Source organism: Coregonus clupeaformis, unplaced genomic scaffold (genome assembly GCF_020615455.1).
Source record: "Coregonus clupeaformis isolate EN_2021a unplaced genomic scaffold, ASM2061545v1 scaf1262, whole genome shotgun sequence".
Classification (NCBI taxonomy): domain Eukaryota; kingdom Metazoa; phylum Chordata; class Actinopteri; order Salmoniformes; family Salmonidae; genus Coregonus; species Coregonus clupeaformis.
Genome location: NW_025534716.1, coordinates 110,001 through 132,500, shown reverse-complemented (window position 1 = coordinate 132,500; position 22,500 = coordinate 110,001). Strand labels below are relative to the sequence as shown.

At 45.1% G+C, this 22,500-nt stretch overlaps 1 protein-coding gene across 1 annotated transcript in view; it reads right to left on the bottom strand.

Moving 5' to 3' along the window:
- The window catches only part of LOC121560038 (voltage-dependent T-type calcium channel subunit alpha-1H-like), a 106,171-nt gene that overhangs the window by 16,778 nt on the left and 66,893 nt on the right, over positions 1-22,500 (bottom strand). Inside the window, 9 exon segments of the mRNA XM_045217875.1 lie at positions 705-822; positions 3,685-3,870; positions 5,965-6,116; positions 15,152-15,238; positions 15,758-16,032; positions 16,124-16,185; positions 16,387-16,558; positions 16,561-16,678; positions 20,871-20,963. Of these exon segments, the coding sequence (XP_045073810.1) occupies positions 705-822; positions 3,685-3,870; positions 5,965-6,116; positions 15,152-15,238; positions 15,758-16,032; positions 16,124-16,185; positions 16,387-16,558; positions 16,561-16,678; positions 20,871-20,963 (1,263 nt within the window).

Here is a 22,500-nt window from a genome sequence, read left to right as displayed (position 1 = left end):
GTGTCTCTGTCTCTGTGTGTGTGTTACTGTCTCTGTGTGTGTGTCTCTGTCTCTGTGTGTGTCTCTGTCTCTGTCTCTGTGTGTGTCTCTGTCTCTGTCTCTGTGTGTGTCTCTGTCTCTGTGTGTGTCTCTGTCTCTGTCTCTGTGTGTGTCTCTGTCTCTGTGTGTGTGTTACTGTCTCTGTGTGTGTCTCTGTCTCTGTGTGTGTGTCTCTGTCTCTGTGTGTGTGTCTCTGTCTCTGTGTGTGTGTCTCTGTCTCTGTGTGTGTGTTACTGTCTCTGTGTGTGTCTCTGTCTCTGTGTGTGTGTCTCTGTCTCTGTGTGTGTGTCTCTGTCTCTGTGTGTGTGTCTCTGTCTCTGTGTGTGTGTGTTACTGTCTCTGTGTGTGTCTCTGTCTCTGTGTGTGTCTCTGTCTCTGTGTGTGTGTCTCTGTCTCTGTGTGTGTGTCTCTGTCTCTGTGTGTGTGTCTCTGTCTCTGTGTGTGTGTCTCTGTCTCTGTGTGTGTGTCTCTGTCTCTGTGTGTGTCTCTGTCTCTGTGTGTGTGTTACTGTCTCTGTGTGTGTGTCTCTGTCTCTGTGTGTGTGTTACTGTCTCTGTGTGTGTGTCTCTGTCTCTGTGTGTGTGTTACTGTCTCTGTGTGTGTGTCTCTGTCTCTGTGTGTGTCTCTGTGTCTCTGTGTGTGAGTGTGTGTGTGTTTATGTGTACCTGGAACACAGTGACGATAGCCCAGAGCAGTGAGTCAAAGTTCTTCCTGTCAGGTAGCGTTTCTCCACTGTCCAGCTTCAGACCAAACTTACAGCCAAACAGATGCATGCCTAGGATACTGCAACATAGACAACATTATATACACAACATTATATACAGAACATTATATACACAACATTATATATACACACACATTATATACATGCTGCTACTCCAGTTTCAACTCTTCTGCCTGTGGCTATGGAACCCTGACCGGACGTGCTACCTTGTCCCAGACCTGCTGTTTTCAACTCTCTCTCTCTACCGCACCTGCTATTTCAACCTCTGAATGCTCGGCTATGAAAAGCCAAGTGACATTTACTCCTGAGGTACTGACCTGTTGCAACCTCTACAACCACTGTTATTATTATTTGACCCTGCTGGTCATCTATAATTGTTTGAACATCTTGGAGAAAAATCTGGCCTTAATGGCCATGTACTGTTATAATCTCCACCCGGCACAGCCAGAAGGGGACTGGCCACCCCTCAGAGCCTGGTTCCTCTCTAGGTTTCTTCCTAGGTTCCTGCCTTTCTAGGGAGTTATTCCTAGCCACTGTGCTTCTACATCTGCATTGCTTGCTGTTTGGGGTTTTAGGCTGGGTTTCTGTATAGCACTTTGTGACATCTGCTGCTGTAAAAGGGGCTTTATAAATAAAATGTGATTGATTGAATTTGATTGATATACACACACTATATATACACACACATTATATACACACACACACACACTATATACACACTATATACACACACACATTATATACACACACACACACACTATATACACACTATATACACACACACATTATATACACACACACACACACTATATACACACTATATACACACACACATTATATACACACACACACACCTATATACACACTATATACACACACACATTATATACACACACACACACACTATATACACACTATATACACACACACATTATATACACACACACACACACTATATACACACTATATACACACACACATTATATACACACACACACACTATATACACACATTATACACACACACATTATATACACACACACACACACACACACACACACACTATATACACACACATTATATACACACACATCATATACACACATATCATATACACACACATCATATACACACACATTATATACACACACACACACACACACACACACATTAAATACACACACATGATATATAGATTAATATGACACGAGGCTCAATGGGAATGCAATGCTACACGCCTCCAGTTATTCAGCTAATACTGTATCATCAAGTCATCTAAGACCTGACAACATACCTGAATATGAAGACCTCGAGCATCAGAAGGTATCTACATACCTGAATATGAAGACCTCGAGCATCAGAAGGTATCTACATACCTGAATATGAAGACCTCGAGCATCAGAAGGTATCTACATACCTGAATATGAAGACCTCGAGCATCAGAAGGTATCTACATACCTGAATATGAAGACCTTGAGCAGCAGAAGGTATCTACATACCTGAATATGAAGACCTTGAGCAGCAGAAGGTATCTACATACCTGAATATGAAGACCTTGAGCAGCAGAAGGTATCTACATACCTGAATATGAAGATGAACAGCATGAGGAGCAGAAGGTATCTACATACCTGAATATGAAGATGAACAGCATGAGGAGCAGAAGGTATCTACATACCTGAATATGAAGATGAACAGCATGAGGAGCATGCAGAAGGTATCTACATACCTGAATATGAAGATGAACAGCATGAGGAGCAGAAGGTATCTACATACCTGAATATGAAGATGAACAGCATGAGGAGCAGAAGGTATCTACATACCTGAATATGAAGATGAACAGCATGAGGAGCAGAAGGTATCTACATACCTGAATATGAAGATGAACAGCATGAGGAACAGAAGGTATCTACATACCTGAATATGAAGATGAACAGCATGAGGAGCATGCAGAAGGTATCTACATACCTGAATATGAAGATGAACAGCATGAGGAGCAGAAGGTATCTACATACCTGAATATGAAGATGAACAGCATGAGGAGCATGCAGAAGGTATCTACATACCTGAATATGAAGATGAACAGCATGAGGAGCAGAAGGTATCTACATACCTGAATATGAAGATGAACAGCATGAGCAGCAGAAGGTATCTACATACCTGAATATGAAGATGAACAGCATGAGGAGCAGAAGGTATCTACATACCTGAATATGAAGATGAACAGCATGAGGAGCAGAAGGTATCTACATACCTGAATATGAAGATGAACAGCATGAGGAGCAGAAGGTATCTACATACCTGAATATGAAGATGAACAGCATGAGCAGCAGAAGGTATCTACATACCTGAATATGAAGATGTAGACCTTGAGGATCAGAAGGTATCTACATACCTGAATATGAAGATGTAGACCTTGAGGATCAGAAGGTATCTACATACCTGAATATGAAGATGAACAGCATGAGGAGCATGCAGAAGGTATCTACATACCTGAATATGAAGATGTAGACCTTGAGGATCAGAAGGTATCTACATACCTGAATATGAAGATGTAGACCTTGAGGAACAGAAGGTATCTACATACCTGAATATGAAGATGTAGACCTTGAGGATCAGAAGGTATCTACATACCTGAATATGAAGATGTAGACCTTGAGGAACAGAAGGTATCTACATACCTGAATATGAAGATGAACAGCATGAGGAGCATGCAGAAGGTATCTACATACCTGAATATGAAGATGTAGACCTTGAGGATCAGAAGGTATCTACATACCTGAATATGAAGATGTAGACCTTGAGGAACAGAAGGTATCTACATACCTGAATATGAAGATGTAGACCTTGAGCATCAGAAGGTATCTACATACCTGAATATGAAGATGAACAGCATGAGGAGCATGCAGAAGGTATCTACATACCTGAAGATGAAGATGAACAGCATGAGGAGCATGCAGAAGGTGGCTACGTTGTCCATGGTCTTCATCAGAACCACCAGCTGTCTGCGCAGGGCGGGCAGGAACCTGACCAGCTTTAGGACCCGTAGCAGACGGAAGGTACGCAGGACTGACAGACCGCCGTCCGCCTGCCCAACGATCTCCCATACACTTTGAGAGAAACACAGAAAGCGTCATGGCAATTGCAAGCACTCTTTTTTAGTTGGTCAGTCGTCAGTCATTCATTCAGACTTTTCAAAGTATAGCACAGCGTTCTATTGTGCCAGTGAAGTTCTTCCACTGGGGTTGAGGTCAGGGCTCTGTGCAGGCTAGTCAAGTTCTTCCACACCGGGTCTCGACAAACCATTTCTGTATGGACCTCGCGTTGTGCACGGGGGGCATTGTCATGCTGAAACAGGAAAGGTCCTTCCCCAAACTGTTTGCCACAAAGTTTGGAAGCACAGAATCGTCTAGAATGTCATTGTATGCTGCAGCGTTAAGATTTCCCTTCACTGGAACTAAGGGGCCTAGCCTGAACCATGAAAAACAGCCCCAGACCATTATTCCTCCTCCGCCAAACTTTACAGCTGGCTCTATGCATTGGGGCAGGTAGCGTTCTCCTGGCATCCGCCAAACCCAGATTAGTCCGTCAGACTGCCAGATGGTGAAGCGTGATTCATCACTCCAGAGAATGAGTCCAACGGCGGCGAGTTTTACACCACTCCAGACGACGCTTGGCATTGCACATGTTGATCTTAGGCTTGTGTGCGGCTGCTTGGCCATGGAAACCCATTTCATGAAGCTCCCGACAAAACAGTTATTGTGCTGATGTTGCTTCCAGAGTGTTGCAACCAAGGACAGACGATCTTGACGCGCTACGCGCTTCAGCACTCGGCGGTCCCGTTCTGTGAGCTTGGTGTGGCCTACCACTTCGAGGCTGAGCCGTTGTTGCTCCGAGACGTTTCCACTTCACAATAACAGCCCTATCAGTTGACCGGGGCAGCTCTAGCAGGGCATCCTATCAGTTGACCGGGGCAGCTCTAGCAGGGCATCCTATCAGTTGACCGGGGCAGCTCTAGCAGGGCATCCTATCAGTTGACCGGGGCAGCTCTAGCAGGGCATCCTATCAGTTGACCGGGGCAGCTCTAGCAGGGCATCCTATCAGTTGACCGGGGCAGCTCTAGCAGGGCATCCTATCAGTTGACCGGGGCAGCTCTAGCAGGGCATCCTATCAGTTGACCGGGGCAGCTCTAGCAGGGCATCCTATCAGTTGACCGGGGCAGCTCTAGCAGGGCATCCTATGACGGTGCCACGCTGAAAGTCACTAAGCGCTTCAGTATGGGCCATTCTACTGTAAATGTTTGTCTATGGAGATTGCATGGCGGCGGTGCTCGATTTTATAAGCTTGTCAGCAACGGGTGTGGCTGATATAGCCGAATCCACTAATTTGAAGGGGTGTCCACATACTGCTGTATATATAGTGTATATTTAGATATCTGTCTTTTACATTTGTATTTTTATCAATATATTATTTTTCCGTATGGGTTAGCATCGAGCCGCAAGTTATAGCTAGCTTAGCAATCGAAACAGGAAGTTATAGCGAGCTTAGTATCAAGCAGCAAGATACAGCTAGTTTAGCATCGAGCCGCAAGATACAGCTAGTTTAGCATCGAGCAGCAAGATACAGCTAGTTTAGCATCGAGCAGCAAGATACAGCTAGTTTAGCATCGAGCAGCAAGATACAGCTAGATTAGCATCGAGCAGCAAGATACAGCTAGATTAGCATCGAGAAGCAAGATACAGCTAGTTTAGCATCGAGCAGCAAGATACAGCTAGTTTAGCATCGAGCAGCAAGATACAGCTAGATTAGAATCGAGCAGCAAGATACAGCTAGTTTAGCATCGAGCAGCAAGATACAGCTAGTTTAGCATCGAGCAGCAAGATACAGCTAGATTAGCATCGAGCAGCAAGATACAGCTAGATTAGCATCGAGCAGCAAGATACAGCTAGTTTAGCAACGAGCAGCAAGATACAGCTAGATTAGCATCGAGCAGCAAGATACAGCTAGTTTAGCATCGAGCAGCAAGATACAGCTAGATTAGCATCGAGCAGCAAGATAGAGCTAGTTTAGCATCGAGCAGCAAGATACAGCTAGATTAGCATCGAGCAGCAAGATACAGCTAGTTTAGCACCAAGCATTATATCCTGGAAAAAGTTTGGTGCATGCTACATTCAAATATTTCCCGGAAACACAGAATCACACACCTGATGATGACGATGACGCTGTCAAAACTGTTGTATGGGTTGTTGATATAGCCGAAGAGTCCAAAGGCCAGCAGCTTCAATAGCATCTCCAGACTAAAGAGACTGGTGAACACTAGATTACTGATCTCTAGGATGTCAGTCAGCTCCTGGGGCTAGGGGGAGGGAGGGAGGGAGGGAGGGAGGAGAGGGGAGGGAGGGAGGAGGGGGAGGAGGGAGGGGAGGGGAGGGAGGGAGGGAGGGAGGGAGGGAGGGAGGGTGGGAGGGAGGGAGGGGAGGGAGGGGAAATATGTCAACAACAAAAATAAGACTCTTTAACCTCTTGACTTTAGTAATATGAACAGAGCAATGTTATAGGCCTCCAGTTCTTTAAAATGGTGGCTGGCAGTTAATGGAAATACTGCAGTGTGGCCAGTAGGAGACAGTCTACTGTGTCTGGGTTATAGTAGTACTGCAGTGTGGCCAGTAGGAGACAGTCTACTGTGTCTGGGTTATAGTAGTACTGCAGTGTGGCCAGTAGGAGACAGTATACTGTGTCTGGGTTATATGTCTGCAGTGTGGCCAGTAGGAGACAGTATACTGTGTCTGGGTTATAGTAGTACTGCAGTGTGGCCAGTAGGAGACAGTATACTGTGTCTGGGTTATAGTAGTACCGCAGTGTGGCCAGTAGGAGACAGTATACTGTGTCTGGGTTATAGTAGTACTGCAGTGTGGCCAGTAGGAGACAGTATACTGTGTCTGGGTTATAGTGGTACTGCAGTGTGGCCAGTAGGAAGCAGTATACTGTGTCTTGGTTATAGTAGTACCGCAGTGTGGCCAGTAGGAGACAGTATACTGTGTCTGGGTTATAGTGGTACTGCAGTGTGGCCAGTAGGAGACAGTATACTGTGTCTGGGTTATAGTAGTACCGCAGTGTGGCCAGTAGGAGACAGTATACTGTGTCTGGGTTATAGTAGTACTGCAGTGTGGCCAGTAGGAGACAGTATACTGTGTCTGGGTTATAGTGGTACTGCAGTGTGGCCAGTAGGAGACAGTATACTGTGTCTGGGTTATAGTAATACTGCAGTGTGGCCAGTAGGAGACAGTATACTGTGTCTGGGTTATAGTGGTACTGCAGTGTGGCCAGTAGGAGACAGTATACTGTGTCTGGGTTATAGCGGTACCGCAGTGTGGCCAGTAGGAGACAGTATACTGTGTCTGGGTTATAGCAGTACCGCAGTGTGGCCAGTAGGAGACAGTATACTGTGTCTGGGTTATAGTGGTACCGCAGTGGGGCCAGTAGGAGACAGTATACTGTGTCTGGGTTATAGTAGTACTGCAGTGTGGCCAGTAGGAGACAGTATACTGTGTTTGGGTTATAGTAGTACTGCAGTGTGGCCAGTAGGAGACAGTATACTGTGTCTGGGTTATAGTAGTACTGCAGTGTGGCCAGTAGGAGACAGTATACTGTGTCTGGGTTATAGTAGTACTGCAGTGTGGCCAGTAGGAGACAGTATACTGTGTCTGGGTTATAGTAGTACTGCAGTGTGGCCAGTAGGAGACAGTATACTGTGTCTGGGTTATAGTGGTACTGCAGTGTGGCCAGTAGGAGACAGTATACTGTGTCTGGGTTATAGTAGTACTGCAGTGTGGCCAGTAGGAGACAGTATACTGTGTCTGGGTTATAGTAGTACTGCAGTGTGGCCAGTAGGAGACAGTATACTGTGTCTGGGTTATAGTAGTACTGCAGTGTGGCCAGTAGGAGACAGTATACTGTGTCTGGGTTATAGTAGTACCGCAGTGTGGCCAGTAGGAGACAGTATACTGTGTCTGGGTTATAGTAGTACTGCAGTGTGGCCAGTAGGAGACAGTATACTGTGTCTGGGTTATAGTAGTACCGCAGTGTGGCCAGTAGGAGACAGTATACTGTGTCTGGGTTATAGTAGTACTGCAGTGTGGCCAGTAGGAGACAGTATACTGTGTCTGGGTTATAGTAGTACTGCAGTGTGGCCAGTAGGAGACAGTATACTGTGTCTGGGTTATAGTAGTACTGCAGTGTGGCCAGTAGGAGACAGTATACTGTGTCTGGGTTATAGTAGTACTGCAGTGTGGCCAGTAGGAGACAGTATACTGTGTCTGGGTTATAGTAGTACCGCAGTGTGGCCAGTAGGAGACAGTATACTGTGTCTGGGTTATAGTAGTACTGCAGTGTGGCCAGTAGGAGACAGTATACTGTGTCTGGGTTATAGTAGTACTGCAGTGTGGCCAGTAGGAGACAGTATACTGTGTCTGGGTTATAGTAGTACTGCAGTGTGGCCAGTAGGAGACAGTATACTGTGTCTGGGTTATAGTAGTACTGCAGTGTGGCCAGTAGGAGACAGTATACTGTGTCTGGGTTATAGTAGTACTGCAGTGTGGCCAGTAGGAGACAGTATTCTGTGTCTGGGTTATAGTAGTACCACAGTGTGGCCAGTAGGAGACAGTATACTGTGTCTGGGTTATAGTAGTACCGCAGTGTGGCCAGTAGGAGACAGTATACTGTGTTTGGGTTATAGTAGTACTGCAGTGTGGCCAGTAGGAGTCAGTATACTGTGTCTGGGTTATAGCAGTACTGCAGTGTGGCCAGTAGGAGACAGTATACTGTGTCTGGGTTATAGTGGTACTGCAGTGTGGCCAGTAGGAGACAGTATACTGTGTCTGGGTTATAGTAGTACCGCAGTGTGGCCAGTAGGAGACAGTATACTGTGTCTGGGTTATAGTGGTACCGCAGTGTGGCCAGTAGGAGACAGTATACTGTGTCTGGGTTATAGTAGTACCGCAGTGTGGCCAGTAGGAGACAGTATACTGTGTCTGGGTTATAGTGGTACCGCAGTGTGGCCAGTAGGAGACAGTATACTGTGTCTGGGTTATAGTAGTACTGCAGTGTGGCCAGTAGGAGACAGTATACTGTGTCTGGGTTATATGTCTGCAGTGTGGCCAGTAGGAGACAGTATACTTTGTCTGGGTTATAGTAGTACTGCAGTGTGGCCAGTAGGAGACAGTATACTGTGTCTGGGTTATAGTAGTACTGCAGTGTGGCCAGTAGGAGACAGTATACTGTGTCTGGGTTATAGTAGTACTGCAGTGTGGCCAGTAGGAGACAGTATACTGTGTCTGGGTTATAGTGGTACCGCAGTGTGGCCAGTAGGAGACAGTATACTGTGTCTGGGTTATAGTGGTACTGCAGTGTGGCCAGTAGGAGACAGTATACTGTGTCTGGGTTATAGCAGTACCGCAGTGTGGCCAGTAGGAGACAGTATACTGTGTCTGGGTTATAGTAGTACTGCAGTGTGGCCAGTAGGAGACAGTATACTGTGTCTGGGTTATAGTAGTACTGCAGTGTGGCCAGTAGGAGACAGTATACTGTGTCTGGGTTATAGTGGTACTGCAGTGTGGCCAGTAGGAGACAGTATACTGTGTCTGGGTTATAGTGGTACTGCAGTGTGGCCAGTAGGAGACAGTATACTGTGTCTGGGTTATAGTAGTACTGCAGTGTGGCCAGTAGGAGACAGTATACTGTGTCTGGGTTATAGTGGTACTGCAGTGTGGCCAGTAGGAGACAGTATACTGCGTCTGGGTTATAGTGATACTGCAGTGTGGCCAGTAGGAGACAGTATACTGTGTTTGGGTTATAGTGGTACTGCAGTGTGGCCAGTAGGAGACAGTATACTGTGTCTGGGTTATAGTGGTACTGCAGTGTGGCCAGTAGGAGACAGTATACTGTGTCTGGGTTATAGTGGTACTGCAGTGTGGCCAGAAGGAGACAGTATACTGTGTCTGGGTTATAGTGGTACTGCAGTGTGGCCAGTAGGAGACAGTATACTGTGTCTGGGTTATATGTCTGCAGTGTGGCCAGTAGGAGACAGTATACTGTGTCTGGGTTATATGTCTGCAGTGTGGCCAGTAGGAGACAGTATACTGTGTCTGGGTTATAGTGGTACCGCAGTGTTGCCAGTAGGAGACAGTATACTGTGTCTGGGTTATAGTGGTACTGCAGTGTGGCCAGTAGGAGACAGTATACTGTGTCTGGGTTATAGTGGTACTGCAGTGTGGCCAGTAGGAGACAGTATACTGTGTCTGGGTTATATGTCTGCAGTGTGGCCAGTAGGAGACAGTATACTGTGTCTGGGTTATATGTCTGCAGTGTGGCCAGTAGGAGACAGTATACTGTGTCTGGGTTATAGTAGTACTGCAGTGTGGCCAGTAGGAGACAGTATACTGTGTCTGGGTTATAGTGGTACTGCAGTGTGGCCAGTAGGAGACAGTATACTGTGTCTGGGTTATAGTAGTACTGCAGTGGGGCCAGTAGGAGACAGTATACTGTGTCTGGGTTATATGTCTGCAGTGTGGCCAGTAGGAGACAGTATACTGTGTCTGGGTTATAGTAGTACCGCAGTGTGGCCAGTAGGAGACAGTATACTGTGTCTGGGTTATAGTAGTACCGCAGTGTGGCCAGTAGGAGATAGTATACTGTGTCTGGGTTATAGTAGTACTGCAGTGTGGCCAGTAGGAGACAGTATACTGTGTCTGGGTTATATGTCTGCAGTGTGGCCAGTAGGAGACAGTATACTGTGTCTGGGTTATAGTAGTACTGCAGTGTGGCCAGTAGGAGACAGTCTACTGTGTCTGGGTTATAGTAGTACTGCAGTGTGGCCAGTAGGAGACAGTATACTGTGTCTGGGTTATAGTAGTACTGCAGTGTGGCCAGTAGGAGACAGTCTACTGTGTCTGGGTTATAGTAGTACTGCAGTGTGGCTAGTAGGAGACAGTATACTGTGTCTGGGTTATAGTGGTACTGCAGTGTGGCCAGTAGGAGACAGTATACTGTGTCTGGGTTATAGTGGTACTGCAGTGTGGCCAGTAGGAGACAGTATACTGTGTCTGGGTTATAGTAGTACTGCAGTGTGGCCAGTAGGAGACAGTATACTGTGTCTGGGTTATAGCGGTACTGCAGTGTGGCCAGTAGGAGGCAGTATACTGTGTCTGGGTTATAGTAGTACTGCAGTGTGGCCAGTAGGAGACAGTATACTGTGTCTGGGTTATATGTCTGCAGTGTGGCCAGTAGGAGACAGTATACTGTGTCTGGGTTATAGTAGTACTGCAGTGTGGCCAGTAGGAGACAGTATACTGTGTCTGGGTTATAGTAGTACTGCAGTGTGGCCAGTAGGAGACAGTATACTGTGTCTGGGTTATAGTAGTACTGCAGTGTGGCCAGTAGGAGACAGTACACTGTGTCTGGGTTATATGTCTGCAGTGTGGCCAGTAGGAGACAGTATACTGTGTCTGGGTTATATGTCTGCAGTGTGGCCAGTAGGAGACAGTATACTGTGTCTGGGTTATAGTGGTACTGCAGTGTGGCCAGTAGGAGACAGTATACTGTGTCTGGGTTATAGTGGTACTGCAGTGTGGCCAGTAGGAGACAGTATACTGTGTCTGGGTTATAGTGGTACTGCAGTGTGGCCAGTAGGAGACAGTATACTGTGTCTGGGTTATAGTAGTACCGCAGTGTGGCCAGTAGGGGACAGTATACTGTGTCTGGGTTATATGTCTGCAGTGTGGCCAGTAGGAGACAGTATACTGTGTCTGGGTTATAGTGGTAATGCAGTGTGGCCAGTAGGAGACATTATACTGTGTCTGGGTTATAGTAGTACCGCAGTGTGGCCAGTAGGAGACAGTATACTGTGTCTGGGTTATAGTAGTACTGCAGTGTGGCCAGTAGGAGACAGTATACTGTGTCTGGGTTATAGTAGTACTGCAGTGTGGCCAGTAGGAGACAGTATACTGTGTCTGGGTTATAGTAGTACTGCAGTGTGGCCAGTAGGAGACAGTATACTGTGTCTGGGTTATAGTAGTACTGCAGTGTGGCCAGTAGGAGACAGTATACTGTGTCTGGGTTATAGTAGTACTGCAGTGTGGCAGTACTACTATATAGTTGTATATATAGTTACTATATATATTATTATTAATATATATATTATTACTATATAGTTATATATATCCTATGGATTTGGGTTCTAGGCTAGTTGTAATTCTCCAGTCTATAGGGCCAGTTGGTGATGAGGATTTGGGTTCTAGGCTAGTTGTAATTCTCCAGTCTATAGGGCCAGTTGGTGATGAGGATTTGGGTTCTAGGCTAGTTGTAATTCTCCAGTCTATAGGGCCAGTTGGTGATGAGGATTTGGGTTCTAGGCTAGTTGTAATTCTCCAGTCTATAGGGCCAGTTGGTGATGAGGATTTGGGTTCTAGGCTAGTTGTAATTATCCAGTCTATAGGGCCAGTTGGTGATGAGGATTTGGGTTCTAGGCTAGTTGTAATTCTCCAGTCTATAGGGCCAGTTGGTGATGAGGATTTGGGTTCTAGGCTAGTTGTAATTCTCCAGTCTATAGGGCCAGTTGGTGATGAGGATTTGGGTTCTAGGCTAGTTGTAATTCTCCAGTCTATAGGGCCAGTTGGTGATGAGGATTTGGGTTCTAGGCTAGTTGTAATTCTCCAGTCTATAGGGCCAGTTGGTGATGAGGATTTGGGTTCTAGGCTAGTTGTAATTCTCCAGTCTATAGGGCCAGTTGGTGATGAGGATTTGGGTTCTAGGCTAGTTGTAATTCTCCAGTCTATAGGGCCAGTTGGTGATGAGGATTTGGGTTCTAGGCTAGTTGTAATTCTCCAGTCTATAGGGCCAGTTGGTGATGAGGATTTGGGTTCTAGGCTAGTTGTAATTCTCCAGTCTATAGGGTCAGTTGGTGATGAGGATTTGGGTTCTAGGCTAGTTGTAATTCTCCAGTCTATAGGGCCAGTTGGTGATGAGGATTTGGGTTCTAGGCTAGTTGTAATTCTCCAGTCTATAGGGCCAGTTGGTGATGAGGATTTGGGTTCTAGGCTAGTTGTAATTCTCCAGTCTATAGGGTCAGTTGGTGATGAGGATTTGGGTTCTAGGCTAGTTGTAATTCTCCAGTCTATAGGGCCAGTTGGTGATGAGGATTTGGGTTCTAGGCTAGTTGTAATTCTCCAGTCTATAGGGCCAGTTGGTGATGAGGATTTGGGTTCTAGGCTAGTTGTAATTCTCCAGTCTATAGGGCCAGTTGGTGATGAGGATTTGGGTTCTAGGCTAGTTGTAATTCTCCAGTCTATAGGGCCAGTTGGTGATGAGGATTTGGGTTCTAGGCTAGTTGTAATTCTCCAGTCTATAGGGCCAGTTGGTGATGAGGATTTGGGTTCTAGGCTAGTTGTAATTCTCCAGTCTATAGGGCCAGTTGGTGATGAGGATTTGGGTTCTAGGCTAGTTGTAATTCTCCAGTCTATAGGGCCAGTTGGTGATGAGGATTTGGGTTCTAGGCTAGTTGTAATTCTCCAGTCTATAGGGCCAGTTGGTGATGAGGATTTGGGTTCTAGGCTAGTTGTAATTCTCCAGTCTATAGGGTCAGTTGGTGATGAGGATTTGGGTTCTAGGCTAGTTGTAATTCTCCAGTCTATAGGGCCAGTTGGTGATGAGGATTTGGGTTCTAGGCTAGTTGTAATTCTCCAGTCTATAGGGCCAGTTGGTGATGAGGATTTGGGTTCTAGGCTAGTTGTAATTCTCCAGTCTATAGGGCCAGTTGGTGATGAGGATTTGGGTTCTAGGCTAGTTGTAATTCTCCAGTCTATAGGGCCAGTTGGTGATGAGGATTTGGGTTCTAGGCTAGTTGTAATTCTCCAGTCTATAGGGCCAGTTGGTGATGAGGATTTGGGTTCTAGGCTAGTTGTAATTCTCCAGTCTATAGGGCCAGTTGGTGATGAGGATTTGGGTTCTAGGCTAGTTGTAATTCTCCAGTCTATAGGGCCAGTTGGTGATGAGGATTTGGGTTCTAGGCTAGTTGTAATTCTCCAGTCTATAGGGCCAGTTGGTGATGAGGATTTGGGTTCTAGGCTAGTTGTAATTCTCCAGTCTATAGGGCCAGTTGGTGATGAGGATTTGGGTTCTAGGCTAGTTGTAATTCTCCAGTCTATAGGGCCAGTTGGTGATGAGGATTTGGGTTCTAGGCTAGTTGTAATTCTCCAGTCTATAGGGCCAGTTGGTGATGAGGATTTGGGTTCTAGGCTAGTTGTAATTCTCCAGTCTATAGGGCCAGTTGGTGATGAGGATTTGGGTTCTAGGCTAGTTGTAATTCTCCAGTCTATAGGGCCAGTTGGTGATGAGGATTTGGGTTCTAGGCTAGTTGTAATTCTCCAGTCTATAGGGCCAGTTGGTGATGAGGATTTGGGTTCTAGGCTAGTTGTAATTCTCCAGTCTATAGGGCCAGTTGGTGATGAGGATTTGGGTTCTAGGCTAGTTGTAATTCTCCAGTCTATAGGGCCAGTTGGTGATGAGGATTTGGGTTCTAGGCTAGTTGTAATTCTCCAGTCTATAGGGCCAGTTGGTGATGAGGATTTGGGTTCTAGGCTAGTTGTAATTCTCCAGTCTATAGGGCCAGTTGGTGATGAGGATTTGGGTTCTAGGCTAGTTGTAATTCTCCAGTCTATAGGGTGAGTAGAGGTCAGAACAGATACTGTCTCCTACCGGCATCATGCTGAACCGTTTCTATGGGGTCAGACTGCTGACGCCGACACTAGGAAAACACAGACGCACCGAGAATATGCATGAACACACACACACTCTATCCCCTCCTCTCACACTGAGGGTCACACTTTAATTAACACCTCAAGCCCTGTAACCCCCCCCCCCGCCTCACACACACACATGGGAAAAGAGCCCATCACCGACACAGAACACACGTACACAAACGTACTGAGAACACACACACACACACACACACAGAACACACCAGCATACACACTGAGAACACACACACACACACACACACACACACATAACACACACCAGCATACACACTGAGAACACACACTCTGAGGGTACAGCTGCTAGCCTCATCAGGGTGTTGATTAGGAGCTTGTTAATCCGTCCATAAAATCACATGATTACCCACACAACTTCTGATTCCACACACACACACACAAACACACAACTTCTGATTACACACACACACACACAAACACACAACTTCTGATTACACACACACACAAACACACATCTTCTGATTACACACACACAAAGAACACACACACACACAAAGAACACACACACTAAGAACCCCCCCCGCCCCCCGTCCCCCCGTCTCCCCCGTCCCCCCGTCCCCAATACCTGTTGGTGAAACTCTATCCCCATACTGAGAGTGTTGATGAGGATTGAGATCATGATCCCTCTGTTGAAGTATTTACTGCTCACCACCTAGAGGGGTTAGGGTGCAGGGGGTAGGGGTTAGGGAGCAGGGGTTAGGGTGCAGGGTTTATTTGAACATCTCAGTACATATAATAATAATAATAATAATAATAATAATAATAATAATAATAATAATAATAATAATAATAATAATAATAATTCACTTAATTTGTAAGGCGCATTTCTCACATGCATGCAGAAAGATAAACATAACATGTAATATCATCCAATATCTAAAACCCAGGTATAGATCAGATCAGTCTAACTATATGTAATATCATCCAATATCTAAAACCCAGGTATAGATCAGATCAGTCTAACTATATGTAATATCATCCAATATCTAAAACCCAGGTATAGATCAGATCAGTCTAACTATATGTAATATCATCCCAATATCTAAAACCCAGGTATAGATCAGATCAGTCTAACTATATGTAATATCATCCAATATCTAAAACCCAGGTATAGATCAGATCAGTCTAACTATATGATCAGTGACATCATCAATAAGTCCTACAGTCTTACATGCTCCAACCTGGCCTGTAGCTCCGCCCACCACCACCCAACTAGGCCTCTGATTGGCCCTAGGGCCTGTCCATCAACGCGCCGAAGGATGTCGCCGCGGCGAGGGCTCTGGTCGCCGCGGCAAGGGGTCTGGTTGCCATGGCGCCGGTTGCTAGGTTCAAAATCGGCATGGTTTTTGTCACTAAGCTGGTCGTCATGGACGCGGTAGGGGCACGGCAACGACTCACTGTGCTCTGCCCCTGACAACGGTAACGCCAGACTGCCGACACACACACCTGGAGAGAGAAAGACGTTACTAGAATCACACACACACACACACACACACACACACACACACACACACACACACGCCCCACGCAGACTCACTCTTACGGCGTTCGAACACCAGTTGCTGCAGTTTGCTGAGCGCCTCCCCGTTGACGGTGTGACTGGGGTCAGGGGTCAGGGGCAGGTCATAGAGGTCGCGGGGGTAGATAGATGGGTAGTTTAACCCCCTGCCCCTCCCCCCTCGTCCCCCGTTACTCGTCCCCCCCCCGCAGTTAGACGGACGAGGAAGAGGAGGAGGAGGATGAGCGAGGTGGAAGACATCATGGGCGTGTCCCGAGTGCCGATTGGCACAGTCCGTTCACCTCTCCTTTGGGTGTGTGTTCCCATGGGGACAGGGGCAGGGAGGTGTGTGTGTGAGGCAGTGTGTGACGGCCCGGGCTGCCCTGCGAGTCAGTTTACGGTACAGGTGTCCGACGTATCGCAGTATTTCCTCGTAGCAGGACCCCGGCTCCTGATAGGAAGCCAGAGTGAGGCGTTGCTGAGGTAACGGGCTCGATGCTCGGACCTCATCAGGGCGTTCTCACGCTGCTTTGTCTCTGAGAACTGGGTTGCTATGACGACCAGGCACAGGTTCAGCATGAAGAACGAGCCCACCTGGAGAGGGAGGGACAACAAGTTACCATGACAACACACACAGAATTACCGTGACAACACACACACACACACAGAGTAAAAAGGACAACACACACACAGAGTTACCAGGACAACACACACACAGAGTTACCAGGACAACACACATACAGAGTTACCAGGACAACACACATACAGAGTTACCAGGACAACACACATACAGAGTTACCAGGACAACACACATACATATTCAGAACCACATTCCCGTAAAGCTTGAAGTAATATGGCTACAGGTTCACCTGCCTCACCTAAAGCCCATTCTGGTGGGAAGCTGCTATAGACCACCAAGTGCTAACAGTCAGTATCTGGATAACAGGTATATTTTCAGGCTGCCCACTCAAGAGAAAGCTTCAAACTGTAACCGGTGCCTGCAACCTGGTTCAGGTTATCAGTCAACCTACCAGGGTAGTTACAAACAGTACAGGAATGAAATCATCAACATCTATTGACTTTAATAATGTTTACATATCTTTCACTACTCATCTCATATGTATATACTGCATTCTATAATATTCTACTGTATCTTAGTCCATGCCGCTCTGTCATTGCTTGTCCATATGTGTATATATTCTTAAATTCCATTCCTTACTTAGATTTGTGTGTATTGGGTATATGTTGTGAAATTGTTAGATATTACTTGTTAGATATTACTGCACTGTCGGAGCTAAAGATGATCACATCTTTACTAATGTTGCAGAAATGAGCTTTAAAGCAGTTTCCAAATACATTGGACTTAGTGATCACAATATAGTAGCCATATCTAGGAAAACCAAAGTTCCAAAGGCTGGGCCTAATATAGTGTATAAGAGGTCATACAATACGTTTTGTAGTGATTCCTATGTTGTTGATGTAAATAATATTTGCTTGTCTGTGTTGTGTAATGAGGAGCAACCAGACGCTGCACTTGACACATTTATGAAATTGCTTATTCCAGTTACTAACTCAAACTAAGCTCCATCATTCATTGAATCAGATGGCTCACTCATCATAAAACCCACTGATATTGCCAATTACTTTAAATATTTTTTTTCATTTTTCAACAAATGCTGACACTACACATCCAAGTATAACTGATCGAATTATGAAAGAAAAGCGTTGTAATTTTGAATTCCGTAAAGTGAGTGTGGAAGAAGTGAAAAAATTATTGTTGTCTATCAAAAATGACAAGCCACCGGGGTCTGACAACTTGGATGGAAAATTACTGAGGATGATAGCGGACGATATTGCCACTCCTATTTGCCATATCTTCAATTTAAGCCTAATAGAAAGTGTGTGCCCTCAGGCCTGGAGGGAAGCAAAAGTAATTCCGCTACCTAAGAATATTAAAGCCCCCTTTACTGGCTCAAATAGCCGACCAATCAGCCTGTTACCAACCCTTAGTAAACTATTGGAAAAAAATGGTGTTTGACCAGATACAATGCTATTTTACAGTTAACGAATTGACAACAGACTTTCAGCATGCTTATAGGGAAGGACATTCAACAAGCACAGCACTGACACAAATGACTGATGATTGGAAATTGATGATAAAAAGATTGTGGGGGCTGTTTTGTTAGACTTCAGTGTGGCTTTTGACATTATCGATCATAGTCTGATGCTGGAAAAACTTATGTGTTATGGCTTTACACCCCCTGTTATATTGTGGATAAAGAGTTACCTGTCTAACAGAACACAGAGGGTGTTCTTTAATGGAAGCCTCTCCAACATAATCCAGGTAGAATCAGGAATTCCCCAGGGCAGCTGTCTAGGCCCCTTACTTCTTTTCAATCTTTACTAACGACATGCCAGTGGCTTTGAGTAAAGCCAGTGTGTCTATGTATGCGGATGACTCAACACTATACACGTCAGCTACTACAGCGACTGAAATGACTGCAACACTTAACAAAGAGCTGCAGTTAGTTTCAGAATGGGTGGCAAGGAATAAGTTAGTCCTAAATATTTCAAAAACCAAAAGTATTGTATTTGGGACAAATCATTCACTAAACCCTAAACCTCAACTAAATCTTGTAATGAATAATGTGGAAATTGAGCAAGTTGAGGTGACTAACTGGATTGTAAACTGTCATGGTCAAAACATATTGATACAACAGTAGCTAAGATGGGGAGAAGTCTGTCCATAATAAAGTGCTGCTCTACATTCTTAACAACACTATCAACAAGGCAGGTCCTACAGGCCCTAGTTTTGTCGCACCTAGACTACTGTTCAGTCATGTGGTCAGGTGCCACAAAGAGGGACCTCGGAAAATTACAATTGGCTCCGAACAGGGCAGCACGGCTGGCCCTTAAATGTACATGGAGAGCTAAAATGTATAATATGCATGTAAATCTCTCCTGGCTCAAAGTGGAGTAGAGATTGACTTGATCATTATTTGTTTTTGTAGTAAGTGTTGACATGCTGAATGCACCGAGCATTCACTGTTTAAACTACTGGCACACAGCTCGGACACCCATGCATACCCCACAAGACATGCCACCAGAGGTCTCTTCACAGTCCCCAAGTCCAGAACAGACTCTGGGAGGCGCACAGTACTACATAGAGCCATGACTACATGAAACTCTATTCCACATCAAGTAACTGATGGAAGCAGTAGAATCAGATTTAAAATACACCTTATGGAACAGCGGGGACTGTGAAGAGACACACACACAGACACATGATAAGACACTCACTCTACACACACGTACACATGGATGTTGTATTGTAAATATGTAGTGGAGTAGTGGCCTGAGGGAACACACTAAATGTATTGGGTAAAGTGTTATTAAATGTAATGTCATGTAATATTTTAAACTGTATATAACTGTCTTAATGTTGCTGGACCCCAGGAAGAGCAGCTGCTGCCTTGGCAGGAACTAATGGGGATCCATAATAAACCCCCAGGAAGAGTAGCTGCTGCCTTGGCAGGAACTAATGGGGATCCATAATAAACCCCAGGAAGAGTAGCTGCTGCCTTGGCAGGAACTAATGGGGATCCACAATAAACCCCAGGAAGAGTAGCTGCTGCCTTGGCAGGAACTAATGGGGATCCATAATAAACCCCAGGAAGAGTAGCTGCTGCCTTGGCAGGAACTAATGGGGATCCATAATAAACCCCAGGAAGAGTAGCTGCTGCCTTGGCAGGAACTAATGGGGATCCATAATAAACACCAGGAAGAGTAGCTGCTGCCTTGGCAGGAACTAATGGGGATCCATAATAAACCCCAGGAAGAGCAGCTGCTGCCTTGGCAGGAACTAATGGGGATCCATAATAAACCCCAGGAAGAGTAGCTGCTGCCTTGGCAGGAACTAATGGGGATCCATAATAAACCCCAGGAAGAGTAGCTGCTGCCTTGGCAGGAACTAATGGGGATCCATAATAAACCCCAGGAAGAGTAGCTGCTGCCTTGGCAGGAACTAATGGGGATCCATAATAAACCCCAGGAAGAGTAGCTGCTGCCTTGGCAGGAACTAATTAGGATCCCTAATAAACCCCAGGAAGAGCAGCTGCTGCCTTGGCAGGAACTAATGGGGATCCATAATAAACCCCAGGAAGAGTAGCTGCTGCCTTGGCAGGAACTAATGGGGATCCATAATAAACCCCAGGAAGAGTAGCTGCTGCCTTGGCAGGAACTAATGGGGATCCATAATAAACCCCAGGAAGAGTAGCTGCTGCCTTGGCAGGAACTAATGGGGATCCATAATAAACCCCAGGAAGAGTAGCTGCTGCCTTGGCAGGAACTAATGGGGATCCATAATAAACCCCAGGAAGAGTAGCTGCTGCCTTGGCAGGAACTAATGGGGATCCATAATAAACCCCAGGAAGAGTAGCTGCTGCCTTGGCAGGAACTAATGGGGATCCATAATAAACCCCAGGAAGAGTATTATCCAGAGCGACTTACAGGAGCAATTAGGGTTAAGTGCCTAGCTCAAGGGCACATCAACAGATACACACGACAAGATTAATATTCATTATTCCATTGCTGATGGAAAAAACATACTAATAGGATTATTAAACATATCCAGAGAATTCATAATAGTCTGAAAGTCATACAATATTCTAGTTGGTTTGTCTGGAGTTGAATCCAGTTGAAGTGGTCTGAAAGTCATGTGATATTCTAGTTGGTTTGTCTAGAGTTGAATCCAGTTGAAGTGGTCTGAAAGTCATGTGATACTCACGATGATGAGGAATATAAAGTAGATGAAGTTGTAGAAGGAGTGAGCATCCATTACATAGTACATGATGTCTACCCAACCTTCCAGAGTTATCACCTAGAGAGAGAGAGGGAGGGAGAGAGATAGAGAGAGAGGGAAATGGGGAGGGAGATAGAGAGAGAGATAAAGGGAGAGAGAGAAGGAGCGAGAGGGAGAGGGGGATGGAGAGAGAGAGAGATAAAGGGGAGACAGAGAAAGAGCGAGAGGGGGAGGGAGATAGAGAGAGAGATAAAGGAGAGAGAGAAGGAGCGAGAGGAGAGGGGAGGAGATAGAGAGAGAGATAACGGGAGAGAGAGAAGGAGCGAGAGGGAGAGGGGGAGGGAGATAGAGAGAGAGCGAGAGAATAACATAAATATTTATAAACCACTGCAAAGTGATCACCTAAAGATAGATCAGAATCACACATTTGTTCATGACGTAGTAGGTAACAGAACCAAACTAACAGAGACAGTAATATGTATTTAGTTCAGCTCAACTTAAAGACATCAGACTAGTAGCAGGTAACAGAACCAAACTAACAGAGACAGTAATATGTATTTAGTTCAGCTCAACTTAAAGACATCAGACTAGTAGCAGGTAACAGAACCAAACTAACAGAGACAGTAACATGTATTTAGTTCAGCTCAACTTAAAGACATCAGACTAGTAGCAGGTAACAGAACCAAACTAACAGAGACAGTAATATGTATTTAGTTCAGCTCAACTTAAAGACATCAGACTAGTAGCAGGTAACAGAACCAAACTAACAGAGACAGTAACATGTATTTAGTTCAACTCAACTTAAAGACATCAGACTAGTAGCAGGTAACAGAACCAAACTAACAGAGACAGTAATATGTATTTAGTTCAGCTCAACTTAAAGACATCAGACTAGTAGCAGGTAACAGAACCAAACTAACAGAGACAGTAATATGTATTTAGTTCAGCTCAACTTAAAGACATCAGACTAGTAGCAGGTAACATAACCAAACTAACAGAGACAGTAATATGTATTTAGTTCAGCTCAACTTAAAGACATCAGACTAGTAGCAGGTAACAGAACCAAACTAACAGAGACAGTAATATGTATTTAGTTCAGCTCAACTTAAAGACATCAGACTAGTAGCAGGTAACAGAACCAAACTAACAGAGACAGTAATATGTATTTAGTTCAGCTCAACTTAAAGACATCAGACTAGTAGCAGGTAACATAACCAAACTAACAGAGACAGTAATATGTATTTAGTTCAGCTCAACTTAAAGACATCAGACTAGTAGCAGGTAACAGAACCAAACTAACAGAGACAGTAATATGTATTTAGTTCAGCTCAACTTAAAGACATCAGACTAGTAGCAGGTAACAGAACCAAACTAACAGAGACAGTAATATGTATTTAGTTCAACTTAAAGACATCAGACTAGTAGCAGGTAACAGAACCAAACTAACAGAGACAGTAATATGTATTTAGTTCAGCTCAACTTAAAGACATCAGACTAGTAGCAGGTAACAGAACCAAACTAACAGAGACAGTAATATGTATTTAGTTCAGCTCAACTTAAAGACATCAGACTAGTAGTAGGTAACAGAACCAAACTAACAGAGACAGTAATATGT